Consider the following 27,227-nt stretch of genomic DNA (forward strand, 5'->3'; position numbering starts at 1 on the left):
CTTTGTAGGAGGGAACTTGCAAAATCTGCAGTGTATCAAATATTTATTTTTCCCACTGTATGCTCATCTTTAGTCATGGCTAAAAGTCGAATAGGGTTTTAAACACGTAATCCTCAAGAATATAGTCTCACATACTGTGGATTTTATAACTTTCCTTCCTTTCAGACCAGGCACAGTTTTGGATTATATTGTACACGTTCTTCTAATGTTTGTTTGTTTTTTTAATTCTTGTTTGGATTTTCTAATAATTATTACCTCTTTTTTTCATGACACATGGGGCCTAATTTTCATGTCATTTTTAGGCTATGCTTTTTGTTGCCTTTTTATGAAAGCAAGACCTGCTCATTAAAAACTCAAAAACACATTTCATTTTTTTTGCAGCAATATTTTTGCAGCTTTTTTATGGTGTGGGTAATGAGTTTTTGTCCACAGTACATGTTTAAAAAAGCTCGATTTTTTTTCACCAAAAATGTAACAAAAATTGGAGTCTTTTTTGGACTTTGTCATTGCTGGGTGAAAAAATGCTGCAAAAATACTGAAAGAATTCACATGCTACAGAATTTAAAAAAATGCTGCAGTTCACAAATTAAGTCAAGAATACAAAATGCAAGTGTGTGCATGAGATTTCTGAGATCTCATAGCTTTTGTTGGTGCTGTAAAATGCAGCTTTTTTGCATTAAAAAAATGTGGTGGCTCCATCCCTCCCCCCGCAACAAAAAAAATGTTGCATGTGAACATACCCTTATATTCCTTTTTTTCTTTGCTGATATCAGAGAAAAATGTAAAGAAAATAAGAAACACATGTCTATTTTTCAATTTTTTTTTCCGACCGCAAGGGACCATCAAACATTTTCGACTGTGTTCTCCTTTCCATAAAAATTATTTTTATATATTGGACTTTTTTTTTCATGGTTAGGGGGACTGGCAGTGTTTCTTATTTTCAGTTTTGTTTTATTTTTATTCTTGCTTTTTTATAAATTTATTTTTTCATTCATTGTACACACTGTTCCCCCATAACGCCTTTAAAGACCGTTGGGGAGAAATTGAATATATTAAGAGAGTGAATCTTTTGAAATTCGAATTTGCCAGCTTTACCGAATTTTGCCCCAAAATTTGATTAGAGATGAATAAAATTGCATTGATTTCAATACTGAAAAAAAAGTGTGGGTGGGGAGACGGAAAGAGAAGAGAGCAACATTTCATTTCAATATGATCTATCTACTCCGCACACTTAGTAAATCTGGAGAAAGGATCCATCTCTGTTGTACATACTACCAGTCCTGCGCCCAACTGTACTCCACTGGGAACCATTAATGTCCAGCGACCCAGCGGTGTACCGACCACTGTACAAGGTATGACGATCCAATCAGTTAACTGGGATATGTCACAGCTGCTGGTCATTATGGGGAAGCCAGCTCGACTTATGCAGACTAACATTAGTCCAATCACTGATGTTTTACCAGTGTGGGAAATGGTGAAGGGCAACTTTTGTTTTGCAAATTGAATCTCAAAGTGATCAAATTTGCATGGAGCTAAGAATTTCAGGAAATTCCACTCGATCTTGGTCCTTATTGGATCGTTCCACACATCTTTAATTAATACGGTATTTTTGTTGTTGGTTTTCCCTGTAACTGGGCTTGGTATATTAGCCCCAGGTAAAATGGAAATTCAGCCTCCCAGCTGCATAGCAGAGTTGACTGGTTCTTCTAGGACCCAGAAGCTTCTGCTTCCATCCTATACCTAACGAACACATGATTACTGGGTCCAAAGGAGAAAGCACCTTCACTACTTCCTAATTTGTATACACAACACTTGTTCAGCTTTGTGTAGACAGTGATCGGGAAGGCAAATAAGATAGTAAATCACATCTGCTTCCCAGTAGGGGAGTCTGGCTGTGTCTGACAGCCGGCTCACTACCCATGCAGTTTCATAATCCAGTAAGAATGTCAATGCAAAGTAAAGTGTGGATCACCGGAATGTTTAAGGTTTATGGGGGGGTCAGAAGTAGTTAACCTTATTGTACTGGAAAACACAAACAGAAGAGGGCCCCTGTGCAAAAACCGTAAAAGGGCCCTTGGCAGGCAAATAATTCATCATAATGCAAAATTCCACCTGCTTTCCAACTGGATGTAGGCCGCTTACCTCTTGTGGCCTTGCACCAAAGGTATGTCTACTAGTGATGAGCAAACATGCTCCGATAAGTTGATATCCCATAGAATGTAAGTCCGCAAGGACAGGGTCCTCACCCCTCTGTACCAGTCTGTTACTGTAAACCTGTTTACTGTAAACGATATCTATAACCCTGTATGTAACTAATTTCTCATCTACAGAACCATTGAATTAATGGTGCTATATAAATAAATAATAATAATAAAAAATAATAATAATAATAATATCAGAGTATGCTCGGGGGCTAACCGAGTGACTTTCGTGTGCTCAATTAATATGTTCGAGTCATCGCGGCTCCATGTCTCGCGGCTGTTTGACAGCTGGAACACATGCAGGGATAGCCTAACAGACAGGCAATCTCTGCATGTGTTGTTGCGGTTGAACAGCCACGAGACGTGCAGCGGCGAGGACTCTAACATATTTTTTCAAGCACTCTGAAGTCACTCGGTTATCACCCGAGCATATTCAGATAACACCTTATTTGAGCAGGTTCGCTCATTACTAATGCTCACCGCTGCCTTATGAAATAAACCAATTTCACACCTTTAATCATTTTAGAAGTGTGCTAGACTACAATTTACAAATATTATAAGTAGATATACTGAATAATTTATTATCTTGCATTTTATTTATTTTCATAAGAAGGTGAATATTAATACAAAAGGCAATTTCACTATCATGAAATCACTATTTCACCGATCATGTTAGTTTAATAGTATAAAATGGTGTGATTGTAACATTATAGAAGTGTTTTTATAAAGACTTTTGCTGAATAAAACTGAGTTTTGAGGAATAAAAAAATCATTTTTGGAGAGCCACTTCTCACAACCCATATATTTTTCCAGAGATTAAAAAAAAAACAAAAAAAAACATGTGTTTGCTTCTTGTCAATGGTTTTGCAAGCATTTTAGGAAATTGTATCAGATTTTTTTTAGTCAGAAATTGGATTTGTCCACTACTAGGAAAATCCCTTCTTATTCCCCATGAGGTTGATATGTAATGTGAGCCCTGCGCCCAATACTGTCCCTGCCTTCAGACATATAAGTAATTAACAGGAAGTGAGCGGCCAGCCATAGCTCCCGCTTCCAGGTAATTGCCTATACATCTGAAGGTAGGGACAGTGATGCCAGCGCTGATTGGCTGCCAGGCTTACGTGTCATATCAACCTCACTTGAACCCCGAAATCACGACTGCCAACACCGCTAGAACAGCGCCGACACAGGAGGTGAGTGTTTTTATTTTATTGGAGCTAAACACTCAGATTCAGATGGGTTGTCCTAGTAGCGGACAACCCCTTTAACTAAATTCTAGAAATAAGAGTGGACAGATCTGTACCAGTCTAGGCGATTTCTTAAACGGGGTTGGACTTGAGCTCAGGAATATGACTGTTGACAAGCTGATAACTGTTTCACAAAGCAACATGAAGAATTCTGAGTGTAGACTGGGATAAAGAGTGTTTGTATGAAATGTCTGTGTTCTGAGAAATTCTACACTACTTTTTTTTTTGCAAAATAATAAATACATATACATGCCTATAATTTATTGTCACTCATCCATTTCCTCAGGCTCAAAATGTTTCAGTGCATTCTAGGTATGGAGCAACTAAATTGAACTGTACCTTTTCAGATGTTCCTTCTTCTACATGGGCTGAAGGCCTGGATTTTCCATCTTCCAAGCCAGTCCGTTTTGCACTAATAGGTAATGAGCTCTTGTGCTCTATTACTGTCTTGCTTGTCATCTCTGATTTTTGATGTCCCGTTAATATTGTTGTTTGTTCCACTTTGCCTTGGAGTGTTTTTGGTTTCTGTTTTTCGTTCAGTTTTACAGGTTCTTTTTCCAGAGCACTGGGACTTGTCTTACCTTCTGGTAATGACTCAGAAGGACTTACATTAGATCCCAGCCTTCCTACTTCTCCCTTGAGATATGAGGTAATTGACTCATGGCTAAAAAATCATAAACAAAGTAAAATAGATATATTAGGCAATACTTCGTACAACCTAAATACACAAAATCAAACTTCATGACAAATGTTTTTTATTTACATCAATCATTGATAGAAAACTCTAAAACAGATAAAAGTTTATGCATTTAGCTCATGTTTGTATTACAGTGATAGTGTAGCCATATATTGAATGAAAATCTCAGTCCATTATGTCCACTCTGACTTGGCCTTTTCTATAGATTCCAAATTGGATTTACAGAGCAAGACAACATGCCATATAAATTCTTAGCCGCAAAGATGTTCCCTAACAATTTCAAGAGTTTCATCAGAAACACATTTATCACGTATTCTGTGGATAAGCTATAAAGTGGCATCCTATAGTTTGGGCACCATCCCCCCCCCCCCGGTCAAAAGTACTGTTATTGTGAACAGCTAAGTAAGTTGAAAATTAAATGATCTCTAAAATGCCACAAGTTAAAGATGACACATTTCCTTTGTATGTTAGGCAAAAAAATATACATTTTCATCTTTTACATTTTAAAAATTACAAAAAGGAAAATGATCTGATGCAAACGTTTGAGCAACTTTGAGATTTGTGTGGTCAGATAACTTTGGCCAAGGTTTCAGACCTTAATTTAGTCTGTTAGGGTTATGGCTTGTTCCTATCATCGCTAGAAAATGCCAGGTGATGCAAATTTCCCAGCTTTATAAAAACCCAGCCTCCTCTAACCTTGTGCCAAAAAACAGAAGCCATAGGTTTTTCTAAGCAGCTGTCTACCACTATGAAAATGAAAATGGTGGAGGCCCACAAAGCAAGAGAAGGCTATAAGAAGATAGCAAAGCGTTTTCAAGTTGCCTTTTCCTTACTTTGAAATGTAATTAAGAAATGGCAGTTAACAGGAACGATGGAGGTCAAAATAAGGTCTGGAAGACCAAGCAAAGTTTCAGTGAGAGCTGTTCGTAGGATTGCTAGAGAGGTAAACCAGAACTCCCACTTGACTACAAAAGACCTTCAGAAAGATTTAGCGGACTCTGGAGTTGTGGTACATTGTTCTACTGTTCAGAGACACCTGCACAAACATGGCCTTCATGGAAGAGTTATCAGAAAAAAACTTCTCCTGCGTCCTCACCATAAAATCCAAAGGCAGAAGTATGCAAAAGAACAGCTAAACAAGTCTGATACATGTGGAAACAAGTCCTGTAGATGGATGAGGTTAAAATAGAACTCTTTGGCCACAAAGATCAAAGGTATGTGTGGAGAAAACAGGGCACAGAATTTCCAGAAAAGAACATATCGGCAACCATTAAGCAAGGTGGTGGATCAATCATGCTTTGGGGTTGTGTTGCAGTCAATGGCTGGGGAACTTTTCATAGGTAAAGGTAAGAAAGGATTTAATGATATTTCAACAAATTCTTCATGTAAATGGATTGCCCCCAAGGGCCGTGGTGTACTCCGTACCGGGTCCGATGTTCACTGGGGAATGTCATGGTGGCCGACCCGGTCCGTGGCCCTGGGACGTCTGTATAAAAGGGAAAGGTCTTTAAAGGGATAAAGTTTATGTTCATGATGCCACCTGTGGTATTCGGTCAGGGTGACCGATGCTGCTTTAAGGGGTCCGCTGGGGTGATGTTATGGCAGCTAGATGGTATACCTTCCCAAAGGTGAAGTATGTCCCCAGGGCTTCCCGGTGTGTAGATGGTGGTATGGTGAGAGGCGCAGAGAAGAACGAGGACACAAGGTTGCAGTCTCTTTACCTTTACTGAAGACTTCAGCATCCACAGTCCAGAGTCAGGCCGGTTTGGAGGCAAGTCCAGAGTTCCCTTGTCCAGGTGGAAATCAGTAGCCTTCCCTTGTGCTGTGGTGGTGTATTCCCTTACTGCCTATGGCTTCACATAAGTGTCTCACACATGTGCTCTCTGTCCCCCATTTAGGATAGGACAAAACCCGTATGACTGTTGACTTGAGCCTGTTTATAGGGTCTCTTAGATAACCCGGCTCTGTAGGTGTCACCATGCCTCCTGGGTGTAGGTGCGGACTGGTAACCTGCAATTAGCTGTCCTGCCAGTCTCTGAAATAAGGTGTAGAGGTCCTTACTCCCTCGGAGTTCCGGCTACCGGGATTTTGCGCCTTAGAAGGAGATAGCCTGAGCGGGGCTGGCCCCCTTCTGGTATCCTCTCCTTTGCTTTGCTTCAACTTCTTTCACGCTCGCTGCAATGCAATTCTACCTTTCAATGTCTCTTTCTGGGAGCTGCAGCTCTGAGGACATGCACAGCTCCATTAACCTTCTGTCTTCCTCAGACTCCGGTCTGGAACTAACTCAGCTGAGCTCAGCCAGCAACTAACCAACTTTCCCTACAGACTACCAGTTATATATCTATATATATAATTGTCTAAGGGTTTTTCCGTCTGTCTGTCTGTCTGTCTGTCTTTCTGTCTGTCTGTCCTGGAAATCCCGCGTCTCTGATTGGTTGAGGCCGCCAGGCCTCGATCAATCAGCAACGGGCACAGCGATGACGATGTCATAAAGGATGTAGAAATCCCACGTTTCTGATTCAGCGACGGGCACAGTATCGACGTAGATGTCATAATGGTTGCCATGGCGACGATGATGTCATAAAGGTTGCCTCGACCAATCAGCGACGGGCACAGTCTGCCGCGAATTCTGGAATCATCATTGTCCATATACTACGGGGACATGCATATTCTAGAATACCCGATGCGTTAGAATCGGGCCACAATCTAGTATATATATATATATATGGGGAGTGACCTAATAAATAGGAGCAAAAGCTCCCCCTGGTGGTATGAAATGCGTTGCATGTTTGTGATACCTGGATGCAGTTATCCTTTCTTGCCTCCAAACGTAGCATCACTCTCCCTGAGACGAAAGCAATACCACTGTGACGACCAGGACCCTGGGGTGCCACATAAACATAACACCATCTGTAAAAAATCTGACGTTGAAAAGAAGATGTCTTCTACAAATACTGCTAAAAACATTTCAAAATCCACAATAGGCTACCTCAGAAGGCACAACCTGAAGGTTTTACAATGGCCCTCACATTCCCTAATCTGAACATCACTGAAAATATGTGGCTATACCTCAAAACAGCAGTGCATGGAAGACAACCCAGGAACCTCGTAGAACTGGAAGAAATTTCCAAGGAAGAATGGATGAAAATCCCTCAAAGAAAAATTGAAAGACTCTTGTCTCACTAGAAAAACCATTTACAAGCTGTGATACTTCCAAAAGGTGCTACTAGGTACTAACCATGCAGCGTGTCCAAACTTTTGCATTGGCCTATTCTTTTTTTTGCAATTTTGAACATGTAAAATAAATAAATATAAATATATATATATATATATATATATATATATATATATTACTTGCCCAAAATACAATGGAAATATGACATCTTTAGCTTAAGCCTTTTAGAGATCATTTCATCTTCAACTTGCTTAACTGTTCAGAATAACAGTAGTTTTTGACCGGGGGTGTCCAAACTTTTACATGTAAATATTCATGAATGGAATACATCTTTTATCTGTTATTTAGAAATAAGTAAATGCATGAAAACGTAGGCATTCAAAAAACTAAGCTTTAGACTGGATTCAAGCATATAATTTTAAGTATTTTTAATGTAAATAATTCAAAAGGAAGGGGAAATATAAAGGAATGACTAAAGCTGCATTTACACCTGCATATTTATGCCCATAAGCAAGCGCCGATCGATTTTACATAAGTCCTTAGGCGGTTGTTTAATGGTCGTTCACACAGGCCGATGTGCACTGTATAGAGACATGATGATTGTTAATACAATCGTTCCCACACAGCATCCAATATGTCAACAGCTCTTTCCCTATTTGCGTGGAGTGATGCAGCATGTTTACATGAATGATTAGAAACGAGTGTTTGTAAGAACACTCGTTTGACAACTATTTGTCCATATAAAGGGACCTTTATATATGTCCTGTTGCTGAATGCACTGCTGACTTTGAATATCTCAAAACAATTATAAATGCATTTCTGGCCTTTAACCCATTACTTGTCAAATTAGCAATTTTCATTTTCTATTTTTTTTTTAATGACAGATTTTTAATGATTTGGGTCCTAATGAATCAGAAACATAATTTGCTAAATTTTTTCAAGTACGGATTTTTCAGAAAAGGGCGTCCCAATATTCAATTAAAAATGACAATGACATGATTTGCTATTTTGAAAACATTCATTTTACAAACACAACACAAAAAATTGGACCTAATTATAAAAATGATAAAATCTTAGTTGCTAGAAGCTAAAGATTAGGCGTCCCAAAAAAAGGACATTGGTAGATAATGGAAGCTATACTCAGAAAATAACCCATTGTTTAAATCTGGTTGTTGTGGTAAATTTATTTTTACAATATTTTTGGTATAATTTTAATTTTATATATCATAATCTGTATTAAACACAAAACATAGAAATCTTGCAATTTTCACTCTGACCACTGAGGCTTTTTTTTACTCTAACTTCCGGTTGTTTCAGGAAACAACACATGTATATAGCCACAATGATCAGACTATGAGCCTATCTTCTGTATTGAAGTGTTTAATGAGCCTGTGCAAAGGTTATTGTAAAGAAAGGGGGAGCAGCATCAAATGTGAAATCAACTATTGTGAATGGTGGCTCCAGAGTTATCAGATGTATATACAGTACAGAGCAAAAGTTTGGACACACATTCTTATTTAAAGATTTGTCTGTATTTTCATGACTATGAAAATTGTACATTCACACTGAAGGCATCAAAACTATGAATTAACACATGTGGAATTATATACTTAACAAAAAACTAAAAAAAGTGTGAAACAACTGAAAATATGTCTTATATTCTAGGTTCTTCACAGTAGCCACCTTTTGCTTTAATGACTGCTTTGCACACTCTTAGCATTCTCTTCATGAGCTTCAAGAGGTAGTCACCCGGAATGGTCTTCCAACAATCTTGAAGGAGTTCTCAGAGATGCTTAGCACTTGTTGGCCCTTTTGCCTTCACTCTGCGGTCCAGCTCACCCCAAACCATCTCGATTGGGTTCAGGTCTGGTGATTGTGGAGGCCAGGTCATCTGGCGTAGCATCCCATCACTCTCCTTCTTGGTCAAATAGCCCTTACACAGCCTGGAGGTGTGTTTAGGGTCATCGTCTTGTTGAAAAATAAATGATGGTCGAACTAAACGCAAACCGGATGGAATAGCATGCCACTGCAAGATGCTGTGGGAGCCATGCTGGTTCAGTATGCCTTCAATTTTGAATAAATCCCCAACAGTGTCACCAGCAAAGCACCCCCACACCATCACAACTCCTCCTCCATGCTTCACGGTGGGAACCAGGCATGTAGAGTCCATCCGTTCACTTTTTCTGCATCACACAAAGACACAGTGGTTGGAACCAAAGATCTCAAATTTGGACTCATCAGACCAAAGCACAGATTTCCACTGGTCTAATGTCCATTCCTTGTGTTTTTTAGCCCAAACAAGTCTCTTCTGCTTGTTGCCTGTCCTTAGCAGTGGTTTCCTAGCAGCTATTTTACCATGAAGACCTGCTGCACAAAGTCTCCTCTTAACAGCTGTTGTAGAGATGTGTCTGCTGCTAGGACTCTGTGTGGCATTGACCTGGTCTCTAATCTGAGCTGCTGTTAACTTGCAATTTCTGAGGTTGGTGACTCGGATAAACTTATCCTCAGAAGCAGAGGTGACTCTTGGTCTTCCTTTCCTGGGGCGGTCCTCATGTGAGCCAGTTTCTTTGTAGTGCTTGATGGTTTTTGCCACTGCACTTGGGGACACTTTCAAAGTTTTCCCAATTTTTCAGACTGACCGACCTTCATTTCTTGAAGTAATGATGGCCACTTGTTTTTCTTTACTTAGCTGCTTTTTTCTGACCATAATACAAATTCTAACAGTCTATTCAGTAGGACTATCAGCTGTGTATCCACCAGACTTCTGCACAACACAACTGACTACCTCTTGAAGCTCATCAAGAGAATGACAAGAGTGTGCAAAGCAGTCATCAAAGCAAAAGGTGCCTACTTTGAAAAACCTAGGATATAAGACATATTTTCAGTTGTTTCACACTTTTTTGTTAAGTATATAATTCCACATGTGTAAATGCATAGTTTTGATGCCTTCAGTGTGAATTTACAATTTTCATAGTCATTAAAATACAGAAAAATCTTTAAATGAGAAGGTGTGTCCAAACTTTTGCTCTGTACTGTAGGTGTTACCTGTCATTGTGATCTTGACTCTAATAATATATAGCCTTGTTGAAAACGTTTCATTTTTTTTGTTTAAATATATGTAACCGAAAAACCTGATATAAAGCAATAGTTAATTTTCTGATTATCCCTTTCCTTCTAGTTTTGTTTAGATGGGCAGATTCCTGCAGATAAACAAGAGCTGATTGACTATATACAATATTAATGGCCTGATCACATAGCCTGATACAAACTGTATGGGGAAAAAACAACATGACCCTATACAGCTTGCATATTGTTGGCAGCACATCCCCTGTTAATATGGGGCAATGTGCTGCCGACAATGTTTTTCATGTCCACATATGAAATATAATCAGTGTGCAAAAAAATAATTTTCTACATTTGTTGGCTGAATGTTGGCATGTTTACACGAGCTGATGAAAAATAATACTCATTTACTGTTTAGTGGCCCATTTAAATGGGCAGTTAGACTAATTTGACAAAAGGTGGTCACACTGCACCTTGTCTAAAAAAACAGCAAAGGCCCCAATACACATCTGACTAATGTTAGCTGATCCTGCCGGTTTAACATACAAGCCAATGTGTATGGGGGGGCTTCCTGTCACCCGACAGATGAGGTTGAGAGACAGAAGGATCTGGCATGTCCTATATTGGACTGCCAATTCTTTAGTTCTTTAAGATACTATCTATTATTATAAAGATGTCTGGCAGCACTCTCAGAGAACACAGGAGCGCTCCGTCAGCTGAGCACTCCAATGTATGAGATAGTTGGTGGAAATAGCTGTTGGCTGAATGGCAGCTTTCTAAAGTGTCTTTGTTTGTAACTTTGGGAGACATATTGTTAGGGCTAGCGGAACGCACCGAGTAAATAGAGATGTTTATTGATATTGGTGCGTTCGCAGCCCGGGGTCCACCGTGCAGGAGTACCTGCTGCTAGCAAACGGCGGAGCTATATGGCGGTATAGACTAACTCAGTTAATTCACTGAGTAGCCGTGAAAGGAAAGCACTATGCCCTGTTAGACTCCACAGAGGCACAGGCTAACTGCCCAAACAGAGAGCAGTCAGTGGTCACACAAACACACAAAACTCCTCGCCGGAGGAGCCAGCATTCTAGGGGCTTATTTCAGCCGGGTCCCTGAACACACATACATGTGACCACACTGGTGCAAAGCACATAACATAAGACAATACTAGCGCATGGCCGTGCGGTCATGCGCAGTTTATATAGTTGCAGCACAGGAAGCTGCTACTGAAGTTTTTGCCCTTTCAGGACCTTCCAGAAGGACCAATGGAAAGTGCTGCAGTACCTGAGCATGTTTTGCCCTTTCAGGACCTTCCAGAAGGACCAATGGAATATACTGCAGCACCTGAGCATGTGACCGAACATGTGGCCCTCGACCTCCAATGGGAGACCCTGCCCTGGGCATGCTCAGTGTGAGAAAACAAGGACTTAGTCCCAGAGAGGCTCGCTCGCCGCAGATCAGTGCAGGGTACCATAGGAAAGCCAGAAAAGGCAGTAGTGACCCTATGCACCGAATCAGCCCCAGCAAGACGCTGGGAGCGACGTCTCCGCTGAGCAGAGCCCACTGCGGCCGATACCGAATGGGAGACCGCAGCAGACACGGATCGAGATTCCCCCTGTGCAGCAGAGGAAACTCGACTCCTAACACATATTAAGTATGTTTGTAGGGCAAACACCATTATTCTTTCAATAAATCACACAATGTACTAAGAAAATTATTTTTTCTAAGAATTTATATTTACTAGGGGAAAGTTGGGTCATACCTGTCATCCAATCGTTCTAACAGTTCACTATTGAGTTTCCGCTCAGGTGTTGACTGATCCACATGAAGACTTGATGCTTCTGTGTGCCAACCTGCAATTGAAGACATCTCTTGTTCGGCTTGTTGAACATTTTTGAGGATGGCCTGCACCTTCTCCTCAGTCATCTCCTCTGATTCAATCTCTTCAAGATGAAGATGCTTAAACAGTAATTTAAGCCTTTCCTCAGTGATCTCCTCAGGACCAGATGTATCGCTCTTAAGCTGGTCAGCATCTTCTGCTCTTTCAATCAGTTTTTGCTCTTTGTATTGAAGAGACTTCTCAACTTCAATGTAGCTACCCTTATTTTGGGGTTCATCATACAACTTAACATCTTCAAATTTCACCCGATGAATGGGCATTTGAAAGGAAACATCGGGACTGTGAATTAGATAGTCTGGTCTGCTGTCATCAAGAGATGTGTCTTCTGCTACCACCACGGGTGGTGCAGCTGAACTGTCTCCATTTCCCTGTTGTGTTACTAACACATCACTTAGTCTACTAGGAGTTCTAAAGGGTGATTCTATACTAGAACTATCACTAAAGAAATCATCTTGATGGAGGGGGGTAGGAGGCGTGTATCGTAAACCAGTGGGAGTTTCCAGTTCCACTTGAATGGTAGGATAACCTGAGGAAAACAGTACACTGAACTGAATGAAATGGTTTATGAAACAACAAAAATAAATTACAATACAAATCATGCTGATATGATAAGTTGATTGAACACATAAAATGTACAATGTTACATTAAAATGAAAAATGTTGTGAGGTACAATGATGTTAACATTAGTTTGCAGACATCTTCCCACATATTTAGGTTCTTATGCAATTATATTAATATTTTTCACAATTTTTAGTTGAATAGACCAGTGCACCTGGAAACTGAATTTTCCAAACTGGTGTAAAAGACTACAGAGCATTTTGAAGCTAAATCTAAAGGGAAGAAGTGGTATAGGAAAGGTTGTCTACAAGGATATTTCAGGTATAGTAATAATAAGTGGATGAGTAGAGTGTGATGCGAAAGATGATCTCGGAGAGTGAAGAGAATTCGTTCTCATGGGTAAGATCAGAAACACTGAGAAAAGAAAAAGAAATAGTAAGCCATGGCGTAATGATCACAGTCATGTTACACAATGGACAGACCGGAAGATGGAAGCAACATATATTGTAAAATGATCATTCGAAATAAAGCTTTAAGAGAACATCTGTCACCAGTCGGCAATTCATTGTATCCTTTTGCCAAATCTTTTTAGAATATTTATTTTTGCGGAATGGTTTTGGAACGGTTATTTATTTTTTTGATTGAAATTATCTATGTGTCCTAAATATATTGAACAATATAAACTTTAATGGACATTCATTAAAGTGTACCTCCAATGACAAAATGAAAGATTGGCAGTGCTACAAGGTTCTCATATACACCACAATTGTGGAGCCTTTGCCTTAATAGCCCAGCCATCTGTGCTGCTGATCTCTCCCGCCTCCAAATTTACTAGCAGGAAATGATCATGGTCTGCCATGTCACGGATGTAGTAGAGCTGAAGCCCAATCATTGGTCACTATATCTACAAACCTACTAAATCACATTAATTCACATTCAGCCACTCATCCTTCCCCTCTTTTGTACTGTTAGTTGTTTCCAATGGTTAAATTATTACTTTATTTTAGCAGCACAGTGACTCAGTGGTTAGCACTGTTGTTTTCCAGCACTCGGGTCCTGGTTTCAAATCCCACCAACATAATCACCAACAACATCTGCAAGGAGTTTGTATGTTCTGTATGTTTGTGTGGGTTTCCTCTGGGTTCTCCAGTTTCATCCCATACTCCAATGACAGACTGGTAGGGAAGATTTAGCTTGTGAGCCAAATTGGGGACAGTGATGATGATGTCTGTAAAAAACGTAAATTCTACACACAGCAGAAATTGGTGCAGAGGCTGCTGTAATCACATGAATTTATTAGCAAGTTTTCTCTACACGCACAGATTTTAATGTTCTGTTGAATCTGGTCACATTAGATGGCTTTTACCCAGCTCTCTTATATACAGGAGCTTATCTACGAGAGAACAAAGCGATCAGCAGTCTGAAATCAGACATGGCCAATCGTCATCTCCCTAAAAATTATCAGTTGGTTGGCAACCCCCATACACATGAGAGTGTTGGCTGAATCTGTCAATATCAGGGGGTTCGGGATGATAGTCTAATGTGTATGGGGGGGCTTCAGATAAGATACCAAAGTTATTTTAGTAGTATTTTAGCTCCCATTACAATGGAGGATATAAAGGGCTTCAGTTATTCAACCATCTTTCTTCTTCTCTTCTCTTTTGTAAATGGATCCTTGAAGGTACAATTTAACCCCTGTCCAACTACTTCATAAATTTCTTCTAAATTTGCTTAAAAAAATCAGATTTATTATTTTACTGAAATCTCTAAAGATAATATATTAGAGTAATATTAATTCTAACTTACAAATAGTGACAAATGCTCATTGAGCGAGTTTACAGCAGAAAAGGTAAAAAAGGAGAAATGAAAATCATGAGTCAACAACTGGAAAAATAAATATGAACTGTTGGATAGCCATGACACTTGTAATGTGTTATCCACTTTAGGTTATGTAGCTAACACTTATAAAATCTCCATTTTTGGTATTGTTTTTCCATTGAAGGATTGCTTTAAATCGTAATCTGACAATGTGAACTCAATCGATTCTCAATAAATAAAACCAATTTTCCATTTCGCGGTGAAGAGCATTACAGCAATATTGCAATAAAGCAACATATATCATCATAATAGTGGAGAGTACTTCAGATATGTGTTTCCTACTGAATTTAGTTTAGGGGACACTGTGCACCAATAGAAGTTTTCATTAAATAAATGATAAATGCTAAACACATTCTTCATTCTAGATGAATTCTAGAAGAATTAGTCTTATATTGAAAGAGCAGTAGTCTGTAGTCTGGTCTTGATGAGGTGTAAAGGATTCAGAGGAGAGACCGGAACAGTGTTGCTCAATCTTTAAGAATTGCAGATGCAGACTCAAGCTGGTCAAATAAGAAGATGATATGAAACAGCAAAGGGCGCAGGGCATTTCACATGCATGCATTTAGAAGAAGCATTATGACAAAAATTTCCAAATGAAAATCGGCAGATATTGAGTGCATGGTAACACAGTTAAAAATCACATTAGATTACATACTTGAAAAGTTTGACACTATTATTAATGACCTAAACACAAGATAGGTCATAAATACCAGTTTGGTGGGGGTCAGACACCTAGTACCCCCACCGATCTGCTGTTCCCAGCTCTTCCAGCAGCCAAATGTAAACAGTATATGAAGCAGAACCCCACCGCTCCATACACTGCTTACTGTTTGCTCCCGGGTACTGTGGATTACTTCCTAGGACAGTGTTCCTCAAGTCCGGTCCGCAAGAGCCACCAACAGGTCATGATTTCAGGATTTCCTTAGTATTGCCCAGGTGATAATTGCATGACCTTCACAGGCAATAATTCCATCACCTGTGCAATACTAATCAATGATGGCCGCTGGAGCTCTGCGCATGTGTTGCCAGGTTTTGTACGCACTTCCGCCCTCAGTATATACTGTTTACATCCGGGTGCTGCCATAACCTTGGATGAGTAATGGGGTGGGTGGGGTGAGGTTGTTGGGTTTAAGACATCCACTGATCTCATATTAAGGACTAGAGATGAGCGTTTCGTATTGTGCAACCCAGGTCCACAGTCCAGGTCAGTGCTCTCTGGCTGTGGAAGAAGCTGTGCGAATCTCCTGAGTTTACAGATTCTTTTGTGCGGTGTTTGATTAGCCAGCCTGGTGTGATGTCTTCTGTGCGCTGCTCATAGGTGACGGAGAGCCAGCACAGCTAATCATAAGATGAACCCGGGATCCTGGAAAGTCAGGAAACTCACACAGCTCCTGTCCACGGCCAAAGAGCACAGACCTAGACTGCGGACAGGGGTTGCTCAAAGTGATTTGCTCATCATTATTGATGAACTATCCTACAGATACATCATCAGTATCAAACTAATGTAAACCCCCCTTTGATACAGTCATAAACTAATAGAAGTGTCCTTCAGGTAGGGCACAAAGCCTATTTATAGTCCGCAAACATGGTTTATAACTTTAATTGATATTTTTAATTAATTTTACTACCAGTTTGAATTTTTTAGGGTCAGCTTGCCCCTTACTTTGTTCTTCATCTATGCTTAAAAAGAAGCATATAGGGGGAGGCTTGGGGAAAGGCTTTTCCAAAGAAAATAGTTTGCAGTCCACTTTGAAGTACATGTTCTCCCTTGTACACCTTTTTTATTTTTGTTATCTGAACGGGTCAAATTGTGAGCTGAATTGTACACTGTATTTGGCGGAGCTTATTCATGGTGTCACATATCAAGCAAATTCAGCACAGAAATTGCTTTTTATTTTAATTATGAAAAAAGGAACTATGCATAAAGTGATCTTGATTTATTGAGCAGACTTCCCTCAGAAAATAGCTTCTTGCTAGAATGACACCAGATACCTATTACCTATGAAATGATTACCAAAACTTCCAATTTGTGTGTGAAAGTCAAACAAAACAGGCCTCAAAGGGGTGGGGAATAGCAAAATAACGCTCAAAGTGGTTATTTCAGCGGTGTTATTTGTGGTCTTGGAAGTTGTGACTTAATGTTCACATTTTGTGTTCTAAATGTGGGTAAATATACTATGAAGAAAATATTAGAAACTGAGGTTTATCTATGTTAAAGCCTTTCGACTCCCCATTAACCAATATTGACCAGTAGACTCTAATATTGCACAGCTATTTGCTCAATAACTAGAGTTACCAATAGTCCATCAAAATATGGGACTGCATTCCACTATTTGTGAGAAAAAAATTGATGCGTCTATGATTTTTTTATTTTCTTAGATTATTAAGATATGTTCATTATAGTGCCTTAGTATAGTATAACTTGTGATCTCTATGATTTACTATATTTTTTCCAACGTATTCAGGAAAATATCAACTGTCTGTCAACATGCTATGCTTAACATGCAGGACTAGGTTTAGAGCACATTGCAATGTTATAACATAACACTGGATCAACCCTTTAAGACCACAAGTTGTCTCCATTTGATGTATAAGCATCTGTAATTTAGATATGCAATTTACTTTTACCATCAACAGCGGGGTCACCAAACACATTGATGTCATCTGCAAAACTTCTAGTGCCGCTAATATTTCCATAGTCAAAAATTGGACCCTCCAGCAATGTTACAATATCTATTCTGTTGATTTTTGTCAGGACATTGGTTAAGGCATCAGCTAAAAACAAAAACAAACAAAAATATATTTTACATTAATTATGTGATAAGAATTAAACCATTTTTATGCTGATAATTTAGCTAAAATAAAACATAAAAGGATTTTTTGCCTAATTATGCCCAATCACACCAGCTGGAACCCTCAATAATCCCCAAAACGTAGCTCTGAAATTCAGGAACCGTGCTCTGTAGAACCTCTCTTGAATCAAGCAGAGGATCATATGTTTGACCCCTGCTCCATTCATTGTCTATGGGACTACAAGAAAATAGCTGAGATTTGTATTCGACTTTCTCCGACTTTCTCCCATAGTCAACGACTGGAGCAGAAGTTGAACGTGCACACCTAAGCCTCATTTTACAAGTAACGAATCAAAATACAAAAGATTTTGCAAGTCTAGCTTTTAATAAAAAGAAATGTACATTTGTATTCTCTGCATTAATTTTCATTAATTGACTACTTTTACCTATATACCGTATATGTCCATATGTGATTGCTGCTAAATGCAAGGCTTCGATATAATAAGAATTACAGCTTCATCGAAGTGGGATTTTGCTACAGTTTACACACAAACACATAGAAAATAAAACTGTATTAAATATTTTTAAATACTAGTTTTAACGTTGTTAACTGTAAAGCCAAAAAGGTAGGGTGTAACTTAATATAACTTTAAAAAAAAAACTAAATTCCAAACTCTTAACATTACCGTACTCACTTGTTGCATTTTTGCCATCTCTGATAACCCATTTCTTTAATAAAATAAAGCTTTGTGTAGTCAGCGAATTTGGATTCTCAACCCGAATTTGATTAATTTCATCTACTGAAAAGTTCAGCTCTCTTGCAAGTTCTAAAAAATAAATATATATACATATACATTATTCTAACAATAAAGATCTAAGATATTGCAAGTAAAAGAGGTTGTATAATGTTAGTCAATATGTCAGAATTTTTCCAGAAAATTTAACATTTTGAATGCTATAATATATTTTAATTGAACCTTTTAAAGACTTTTTTTTAAATCAAAGAACATTAATGAATTTGTAACTTGCATATGTGGAATTGCTAAATTAGAGCAATTTTGTACCTGTCCAACTAAGTCCCAAATGATCAGCAACTATGGCCATTCTTATGTCCGTCCGCTCACATGGACTCTGAGGACCTGAAATTTACAAAACAAAAATTATAACATTTTGTTGCTTTCCGAAAATGTGTTGGAAGTTTGAGATTGTCTACTGAAACTACTCTATGAAACTGTGTGATCCGTGATCTAGAAACATTGGACTGTTACGACTTGTACTTTTATGTGTTTGGGGAGTACAAGTTGATCTCTGTGAGTACAGTTATTAAATGGATGTAAACATGCTGGTTGAGTGTACAAGAGGTGAGTTTCAGTGTTGGAGGATGTTGGCCTGGAAGAGGCAGTTTTCATGTTTAGATCCATGGGTAAAGTGTCATTTTTTTTCTTTACTGGCATGCTTTTCTAACTAACTGAAGTGTATCTTTAAAAAAAGAAAGAACGAGTAGTGTAAGACACAGACACAGATGACGATGAAAGAATGGAAACTAACATAGGTCACTCCACAAGCAATCACGACAGGTCATGCACTAAGGTCAACAAGTCGAGAGGTTTACAAACTAGGCTGGATTTCCACGATGTGAGCTATTACAGCCCCAGAAACCTGACTGCCTTTATTCTCACCAGTCCTTCTACTGCTCCTTCTCTCACTGTCGGCCTTTTCAATCTTTGATTTTAAAGATGCTGCGTCTGCTTTCATGTCTTTAGCAGACCTCGATGTTACCGAAGGCTGGGACACTTGGGTGGCTTCAGATAGTGATGTATTTCGCGATGTGCTTTCTTCATCATCAGAGATGTCATGCTGCAACTTTTTTTCTTCATCAGAAAGGCGATCCACAAGCTTTAATGTCTCACCACTAATTCCCTTAAAATATTCAATAGAATGTTTACACACCTCACTGAACTCAGGTTTCTTTACTTTGGCTGCTGATGTGGCAGTGGGCAAAGATCTTACCTTAACTGGTAATTTAGAAGGAGTAGGTTTACTTGTCTCCTTCTCTATCTGTGCCTGCCTTTGTTTTGGTGCCACTTTTCTTTGTATGGGTGGGTTCACTCTACTTACATTTTTAACTGGAATTTTAGACTTTATTTCTATATTTGAAATATATCCCTGTCTTGTTTCTTTTGTAACCTTACTAGGCAAACTTCTAACAACTGATGTGTTTGTATTGCTTATTCTGTCAGTAACTGGCTTTACTAATATGGCTTTGACTGGTAGTCTAGACCTTAACCTATTTGCTAGTGGATCTGTCAACTTTTGCTCATTTTGATGTAATTTTCTCTTATCTATATCAATGTTTCGATTGGAGGTCCCTAAATCATTATCTACATTAACTTTTGTTTTACTAAGTTTTTTAGAAGACTTAGATTCACAATCTTTGCTAAGTGCCAAATTGATTGTGTTATTATTTACATTTAAAGCTAATGAATCCAAGTTGTTATTGTTGTTAAAATTTTCTGCTTGAAAATCATGTATTTCTATGTGTCTTATAATTGTCTCGCTAGTTGTTATGTTTGTGAAAATAGCCTTATTCTCATTATCTAACTTCTGGGAATCTGGCACAGACTCTATTTTATCTGCCACTTCTCCAGTGCCATCTTTCTTTGCGGTCATTGTAGAGGCAGATATGCCCATCTTTATAGGTGTACGAAATTTAGGATCAACTTTACAATTGGAAGTAGTAGCTGTTTTGTCCAATGAATTATTACCATTTGTTCCATCAAGACAATCTCCACTTCCCTGGATGATCGAAGCACGTTCAACTGTCGATGTCTCTACTTGTTTTTCTAGGATGGGATCTATCAAGATGTCCCCTGACTGTGGAAGTGTGATGGCAGTAATTTTGTCCCCTTCCCCCTTGTCCCCTGACTTCCCTTCAGAATTATGCTCACCAATCTGAAAAAATTGAAGTCTTTCTTCAACAAAATCCCTCTTGCTCATGTCAATAGCACCACTGCGAGTCATCTCAAACATCTTCCCTTCATGAAATGGGAAGGGGTTGGGCTCACTAGTTGGAGTGCTTTCATCTGTAGGAGTTCTGGCAGGAGTTGTATCAGGTGTAGTTGCTTGAGAACGATCTTCTACAGCCAGACTAAACTGCTTTGGTTCCTCATCTTTGGATTTGGTTTCAAACACATCATCATCTCCTGCTTTACTGGACCATGGATCAAAATCAAGGCTTTTTGTAGCTACAGTTTTAAAAGGTGTTGCAAACTCTTCATCCACTTTATAACTAAAGTATGTATCTGGAAACACTGGTCGATCTGGATGCCTTCCTTCTAAAGTAAAAAACTGCCCTCCTTGCTTCTTGTCTCCAGTTTCAGTTTTCTTTTCACCATCAGATATTTTTCTACATGGCTTATACTCCTCAATTACTACTTTTTCTTCTTCAATAACTTCAAGTTTACTTTGACTAAAACTACGATCACTGTGTTTCAGCGTTCCTTCTTTTGTCCATGGCTCCTTTTTCACTTCCACATCTTGACCATGTTTTGTATCGCATTCTGTCAAGCCATCATCTTCATCTTGCAAGTCATAACCATCTAGAGAATCAATCTCCGTTGCATCTGTATCATGTGAGAATTCTGCAGTGGTTGCTATGGAGCACTCTGTGACAGATTGGTCATTATTACCATTTTGTTCAAGGTCATTAGATGGTGCATTGAAGCCCATATCTGACTCTTGAGCTTGCTTTGAAGTACAAGACTTCCCAGAAGAATTCATTTTTGAACATTCCTTTATCTCTTCATCATTAATTTTGAATGTGTACTTTTTAACGGAAAAGGGCTGAAGCACTGATTCATCATCACTTGAATCACTAATGTCTAATTCAGGGGGAACTGGAGATGGTGGTTGTACTCGTATTACTGGCTCAGCTGAAAGGAACTTGTCATGGTCATCTTGTAGATTAACTTCAGTTAGTTCCATTTCACTGTCTGTTGAATTCTCCATATTTTTTTTGCTAGAGTCGCTGTGCTCAGAATCTAGAGGTGGTGGAGGCGGAAACTCAATATATGCAACTCTGTTGTCTTTTGATCTTTTGTTTAAGTCTTTGCTAACAGTAACTGGTTTTACTATATCTGAATTTATAGCATCTGGGATATTCTGTTTAATGATTGGAAGTTTCACTAACTCTTCCTCCTCTGACTCTTCAGAGACTTCTGGTATAGGGCTTGGTTTTCCTGGTATATAGGGCATTAGTGAATCAGGGGTTTTAGAATTAAATTCATAGCTAACTTCCTCTGAACTGGGTGTTTCTGGAGTCAGAGGACTTTTACCTGAGCTATCTATAAATGACACTTGTTCTAGGGTATCATCCTCTGGGCTACCTTGAGGAGATGGGGGTTGTTTCTGTTGCTTAAAGAGGGTGCTTCTAGTTTCCTGAATTGTCCTACTCTCCTGGCTTACTATCTTTTTAACACCTCCTTGTTGTACTTCTTTGTCATATTGTTTTCCTACTTGTACAATACTAACATAAACAGGTAATGTTTTTATTTCCTTTAATACCTCAGTATTCCCTGATTTAAGTTTTTTGTTTAAGTCCTCTACTAGCATAGATTCATGAATATTGGCCAAGCGTTCTTTAACAGGACTAATCTCTAAAGAATCTGGGGACTTAACAGGGGATATCTCGTTTTCTTCAGTAGAAGGCGAGAACCCCAGGTATTCTTGGGCCTTATCTGCACGTCTATTACTTTCATCTGCAACTAGTGTAGAATGTAGTATATCAGGCTTTATCTTCTTATTTAAAGGTAATGAAGATGTTCTATTAACATCATTAAGTTTTGACTGACTCTTATTGCTGTCTGCACTATGCAATGCTCTCTTTTCATCAGAGACTCTGACAGGAATATGGGATACATTTGTCCCTTCCTTCTTGTTCTCATGTTTTTCATCACTGATATGTCCTACATCCTTTCGAGCAAGTTCTGTGTACAAAAGTTTTTTCGAAGGAGATTTAACACTCTCTTTTGTATCAGTTGTACAAGATCCATTTTTGGGAAACGTTTTGTCTTTATCAGTTTCACAGTTGGAATGATGTGATCCACTGATATCTTCTCCATTGTCCTGTATGAACACGTGCGCCAATTTTTCCTTCGGTATTTTTTGAGTAGCAGCACCAGATGTCTCCCATGTTCTATAAGTTTTCTTTTCAGGGGAGTCTTTAGTGCCAGAAACGGAGGTCACTGACTGCTGTGGTAACTGATCCATTAGTCCTCCAATTAATTTATCGGCTTTGTGATCTAAAAATCCACCGCTATTTTTAATCCTTTCTTTGAACTTTAAACATTCTTCATTAATGGCTTCTGAAATTGACTCCTTCAGCAAGGGAAACTCTCCATTCATTTCCTCAATGGTCTTTTGTGGTTTTTCTTTTGTGTGAAACTGAAAAAATGGAAGCCGACTGTCCTGTGTTTTCTTAATTGGAATTTTTGATGGAGTCCCGTGTTTTTTCTCTTCCTGGCTGTTGTCCTTATTTTTAAGATTTATGCTTTGCTCAAATTTTAACTTAATAGAGTTGAGTTTTGACTGTTTTAGTTGAAATCCAGATTGTGAACCTGATTGTTGGCTGTCTACCCTGTGGTCAAACATCTTTTTCTCAGGACTACAAGGCAGACTTGTTGCTTTTCGGTCATCAGCTAACGTGGTACACTTTCCATCATGTAAAAATTGGTGCATTTTAGTCCAGTCTTCGCTGGAAGTCCTAAAATCTGTAATCTTTCGTTTTTCTGGACTACTGTTAGTAGAATGTTGACCTGAGTTATAATCTTTACCATTCTTTTTGTGTGACTTCTTCTCTGGTGACTGTAGCTCATCATTTAGCTTTTCAGTTTTGTCCCGAAAAAACTGTGATACTTCAGTGAGTTTTTCCTCTGCCTCTTTAACAGTCCTATCCACCCTATCTTCGTACAATATCTTTTCTCTACCTCTGTCTAGCCTATCCTCTGTAAACCGCATCCACATTGCATGTTTAGGACTTTTAGAATCTCCGGCATAATGCAATACTGTCACTTTATCAAGAGAGTCATCATTGCACATTTTACCTAAACCATTTTCAGCTACATCCTTATATATTTTGGAAAGGATTTCCTTTTTAGGGGTAGTGATTGTTTTCTCTCTGCATTGTTTTTCAGGTAGATGGAAATCAGATCCAAGGAGTACAGCGTGGTCTGTCAAAGACTCCTGCACATCATCTAGATTTTCTGAAAGGAGCATTTTCTCAGCAAATCTGTATGACTCCCCTCTCAGCTCCGATAACTCATCATCATGATATTCTACAGAATGTTGACTCAGTAATTTGAGTGTTTTGTACGAGTCATCTGATATAAGTTGGGCAGAACTTGGACGGCTATCTTCTTCTTGGGAAACTGGGGTGTTTACTCTTGATGACTCCAAATAAGATGGTAAAGACTCCTCTGCAGTCAACTCCTCTTCTTCTCCCTGTCCCTGTTCATCTGAACATGGAAACATTTTATTTCTTTCTGTTACCACATCTTTGATAAAATCTCCCTGACTTAAGTCCCTTTGATAAACATACATTTCCTTCTCTGGGTGTTTTTTCGTTTCTCTAATAATGACTTCTGTAGGCTCAGCTTGGTTACCTTTTTCAATATGGACCTCAATTATGCGCTCCAATTTTGGTTTCATTTTGATGTCCCTTTCAGCATGTTGTTGTGAGGTATCAGCATACTTCTGAACATCTGACGCTACTGAAGTTTTATGTTCAAAGAGGCCTGCCAGCTCTTTAGATGGATCACGGCCTGACTGGAAAGCTTTCATTATGTCATGAACAGACATGGTTTCCTCAATTCTTTCTGATTTTTCAGCAGATTGAGGAGGATGATACACCATTCTTGTAGTAGTTGTTATATGAGTTTCTTCTTTCACTCGTACGCCCTTTCCCAAAACCCCTGCATGGTCATCTTCATCAATCCCAGTTTTCAACTGAAATGCCTTATTTTTTACTTTTAAAGGACCCGGTTGATTTTGTTCTAGCTCCATGAATGTTTTCTCTGGTTTTAACTGTGGTGGCTCTATTTTATCAACTTCTCCAACTTCTCCAGTTGATGGCTCATAGCTCCTTATAACATGAACAACTTCTGTTCTTGTTTCTGTAATTACTGGCGGAATAGGTACATCATGAAAAAGTGGCTTAGGACCAGTGCTCTCTGCACTCTGCGGAGCCGATGGGGTTTTTTCACTTCTGGTCTCAAAACCACTATCGGATAAAGGACTTTTATCTTGTTCATGTTGTGAAAAATCATCTGGAGACTCTAAAATCATGTCTGTTCCAAACACAGAGTCTGCTATTTTGCACAATTCTTTTTCTGATGCTGATGATCTCATCGATGGTGGTGGCATTTTAAGTTTGTGATCCTGCAGCGCTATACCTGGCTTCAGAACTCTTTTTTGTTTCTCTTCTCCTTCTTTTCTCCCTTCATCATATTTGTATTTAAGGGTTGAAAATGTATTCCCACCAATATCATTTGTCAGGTAATCAATTACTTTTGTTAAATTATAGTCTTTTTCGGATAAAGTCCTAGATCTAAAATCTACTTTTTCTGGTGGATAAAGGTTTTTTCTAACACTTTCTCTGGCTTCTTCAATTTCCTCCCTACTGAATTCTACCCAGTCGTCATCTGGTGACAAGCCTTGATCAGATGGAGATGTCATTTTTTCTAAGAATACATCTTTTTTTAAAATTTCACTGACTTTTACCAAGTCCTCTTTTACTTTCTCTACTATTTTAAATGGCTCCTCGTCTTCAATTCTGACTTCTTTTGCTAACTCAGAATGGAACGGTTTGTCTTCGGTAGTATCGGTCTGTAAGATTGCTGTCATTCGTATTAAGTCTTCTTTCATATCTGCAACATCTTTCAGAATCTCTTGACTTGAAGATAATGAAGAGGTTGTAGATAACTTGAGGGCAGCAGGGGAAAGAAATAAGGATGTCTTAAGTGGTGAGGAAATTCGACTGAACTGATTAGTTTCGGTCGACATGTTTTTTGATGTTGATAGTAGAGTAGCTGCAGACTTTGTCAAGGATGCAGATTCTGTTAGTTTCTTTAAGGTTGGCTCTGACAGTACATTTACCACAGAATACACTGGTACAGTTAATGTAGAAGATGTAACAGATGAGGTAGTCGAGGATAATGAAGATCTAAAATTTGTGTAGACTGCACCAGCAGGAGGAGCTCTTATTGTCTGAAAAGCTGATGTGGTAGATGCAAAAGGCTTGATTGGTGAATATGACATTTGAGTTGTTGTTGGAATGGAGTAAGTTTTCTCAGTTGTATCGATGGCCGTATTAAGCGACGCAGTTGCAGATTTGGTCACTGCTGATATCTTGTCTTGCAGATTTACTGCTGATCCATTGATATAATTGGAACAGAGTGGATACTTCAGTGGTGATGCAGACCCATTCACTAATCCAACTTCACTTGGCCCATTCCCAATCTTTAAAGGTGAAGAAAGAGAGGGTGCAATGCTTACTTTAGAAGTGGAGAGTGTAGAAGAAACCACAGATTTTAGAGGTGAAGATGAAAGTGACCCTGCAGAGGTAATGATTGATTTGAAAGGGAGGCTTGAAGAGTACATGTTAATGTTTGATTTAGGAGATGCTGGAGGTGTCATTGTAATGGATGATCTTTCTAAAAGAGTGCCAGCAGTAGTCACTGGAGATGTTCTGGAAGTAAAAACTGAGGTTGTGGATAATCCCTTAAAAGCTGGAGCTTCTGCAATTGTAGCAGCTCTAATTGGTGAACCCGTGCAGCCTTGAAGTGTATATGGCGACTGTGTGACAACAGTTTTTATTGGTGAAGCAATTGTCCGAAAGGATCTTATTGGAGATGCTACATCACTAACAGATTTAACAGAAGATGTAGTGGAGGCTCCCAATGTAGATTTTATTGGAGAGGCAGAGGAGACAGACCAAATTGATTTTAATGGAGATGCTGATGGAGTATTAGAGGAAGAGCTTGATAGAGAGGTAAAGCCTGATTTGGTCTGCCCAGGCACTGTGATTGGAGCAGTTGTCCATGACTGATATGGTCTTGTTGGAAAACCGGGCTTGTATGAATAGGTAACAGGTATAGTTCTCGGTGCTCCTGCATTCCGATCAATGGGTTCTTTTATGAATAAATTAAAATTAAATGCAAAATTAACAAAAAATGATTGAAAAAAAACAGAGAGACCAGAGAAAAAAAAAAATTGGTCAGTAACGATTATATTATTTCAAAAGCAAGTACAACTGTTTTAATGAGTCAGGATGATGGTTATGGTTTTAATGTATGGAAGGAAAAAAAAAAGATTTGTTGAACAAAAAAATGAGCCAACACTATAAGCAACACAAAGCGAAGGACAAACAACAAAAAACAACAAAAGGACAGAAAACACAGCACATGTCAAAAAGGGCTACAAAACACTTTGCTACTCAAACTTCCTATTGACTTTCTGATGTGCTAATTTCGTCCTGCAGAATACATTATGGGTGTGTAGAGTTAGTGTTCAGAATTAGTATTGCCTTTTGCGTTTTCTCTGGTTGTATCATGGGTTCACACATTACTGTCAATTGAAAAAAATATAAGTAATAATTAATATTATATTTAGGCAGTACCTTTCATGCAGACTCCAAATTGAAATATGTGACAGGCAAGTACAG

The 27,227-nt window shown here is 38.8% G+C and overlaps 1 protein-coding gene across 36 annotated transcripts in view; it reads right to left on the minus strand.

Moving 5' to 3' along the window:
- ANK3 (ankyrin 3) overlaps positions 1-27,227 on the minus strand; it is an 853,965-nt gene that overhangs the window by 21,504 nt on the left and 805,234 nt on the right. For 17 of the 36 annotated variants that reach the window (XM_069753584.1, XM_069753587.1, XM_069753586.1 and 14 more), the window contains 6 exons: positions 19,189-26,694; positions 18,574-18,648; positions 18,205-18,336; positions 17,346-17,492; positions 12,143-12,233; positions 3,788-4,112 (listed from right to left, as the gene is read on the minus strand). In XM_069753584.1, the coding sequence (XP_069609685.1) occupies positions 3,788-4,112; positions 12,143-12,233; positions 17,346-17,492; positions 18,205-18,336; positions 18,574-18,648; positions 19,189-26,694 (8,276 nt within the window). Of the gene's footprint in view, positions 1-3,787; positions 4,113-12,142; positions 12,807-17,339; positions 17,493-18,204; positions 18,337-18,573; positions 18,649-19,188; positions 26,695-27,227 lie in introns of all 36 variants that reach the window. The other 19 variants (XM_069753607.1, XM_069753603.1, XM_069753608.1 and 16 more) reach the window with 7 other exon arrangements.

The sequence above is a fragment of the Ranitomeya imitator genome, chromosome 2, assembly GCF_032444005.1.
Source record: "Ranitomeya imitator isolate aRanImi1 chromosome 2, aRanImi1.pri, whole genome shotgun sequence".
Classification (NCBI taxonomy): domain Eukaryota; kingdom Metazoa; phylum Chordata; class Amphibia; order Anura; family Dendrobatidae; genus Ranitomeya; species Ranitomeya imitator.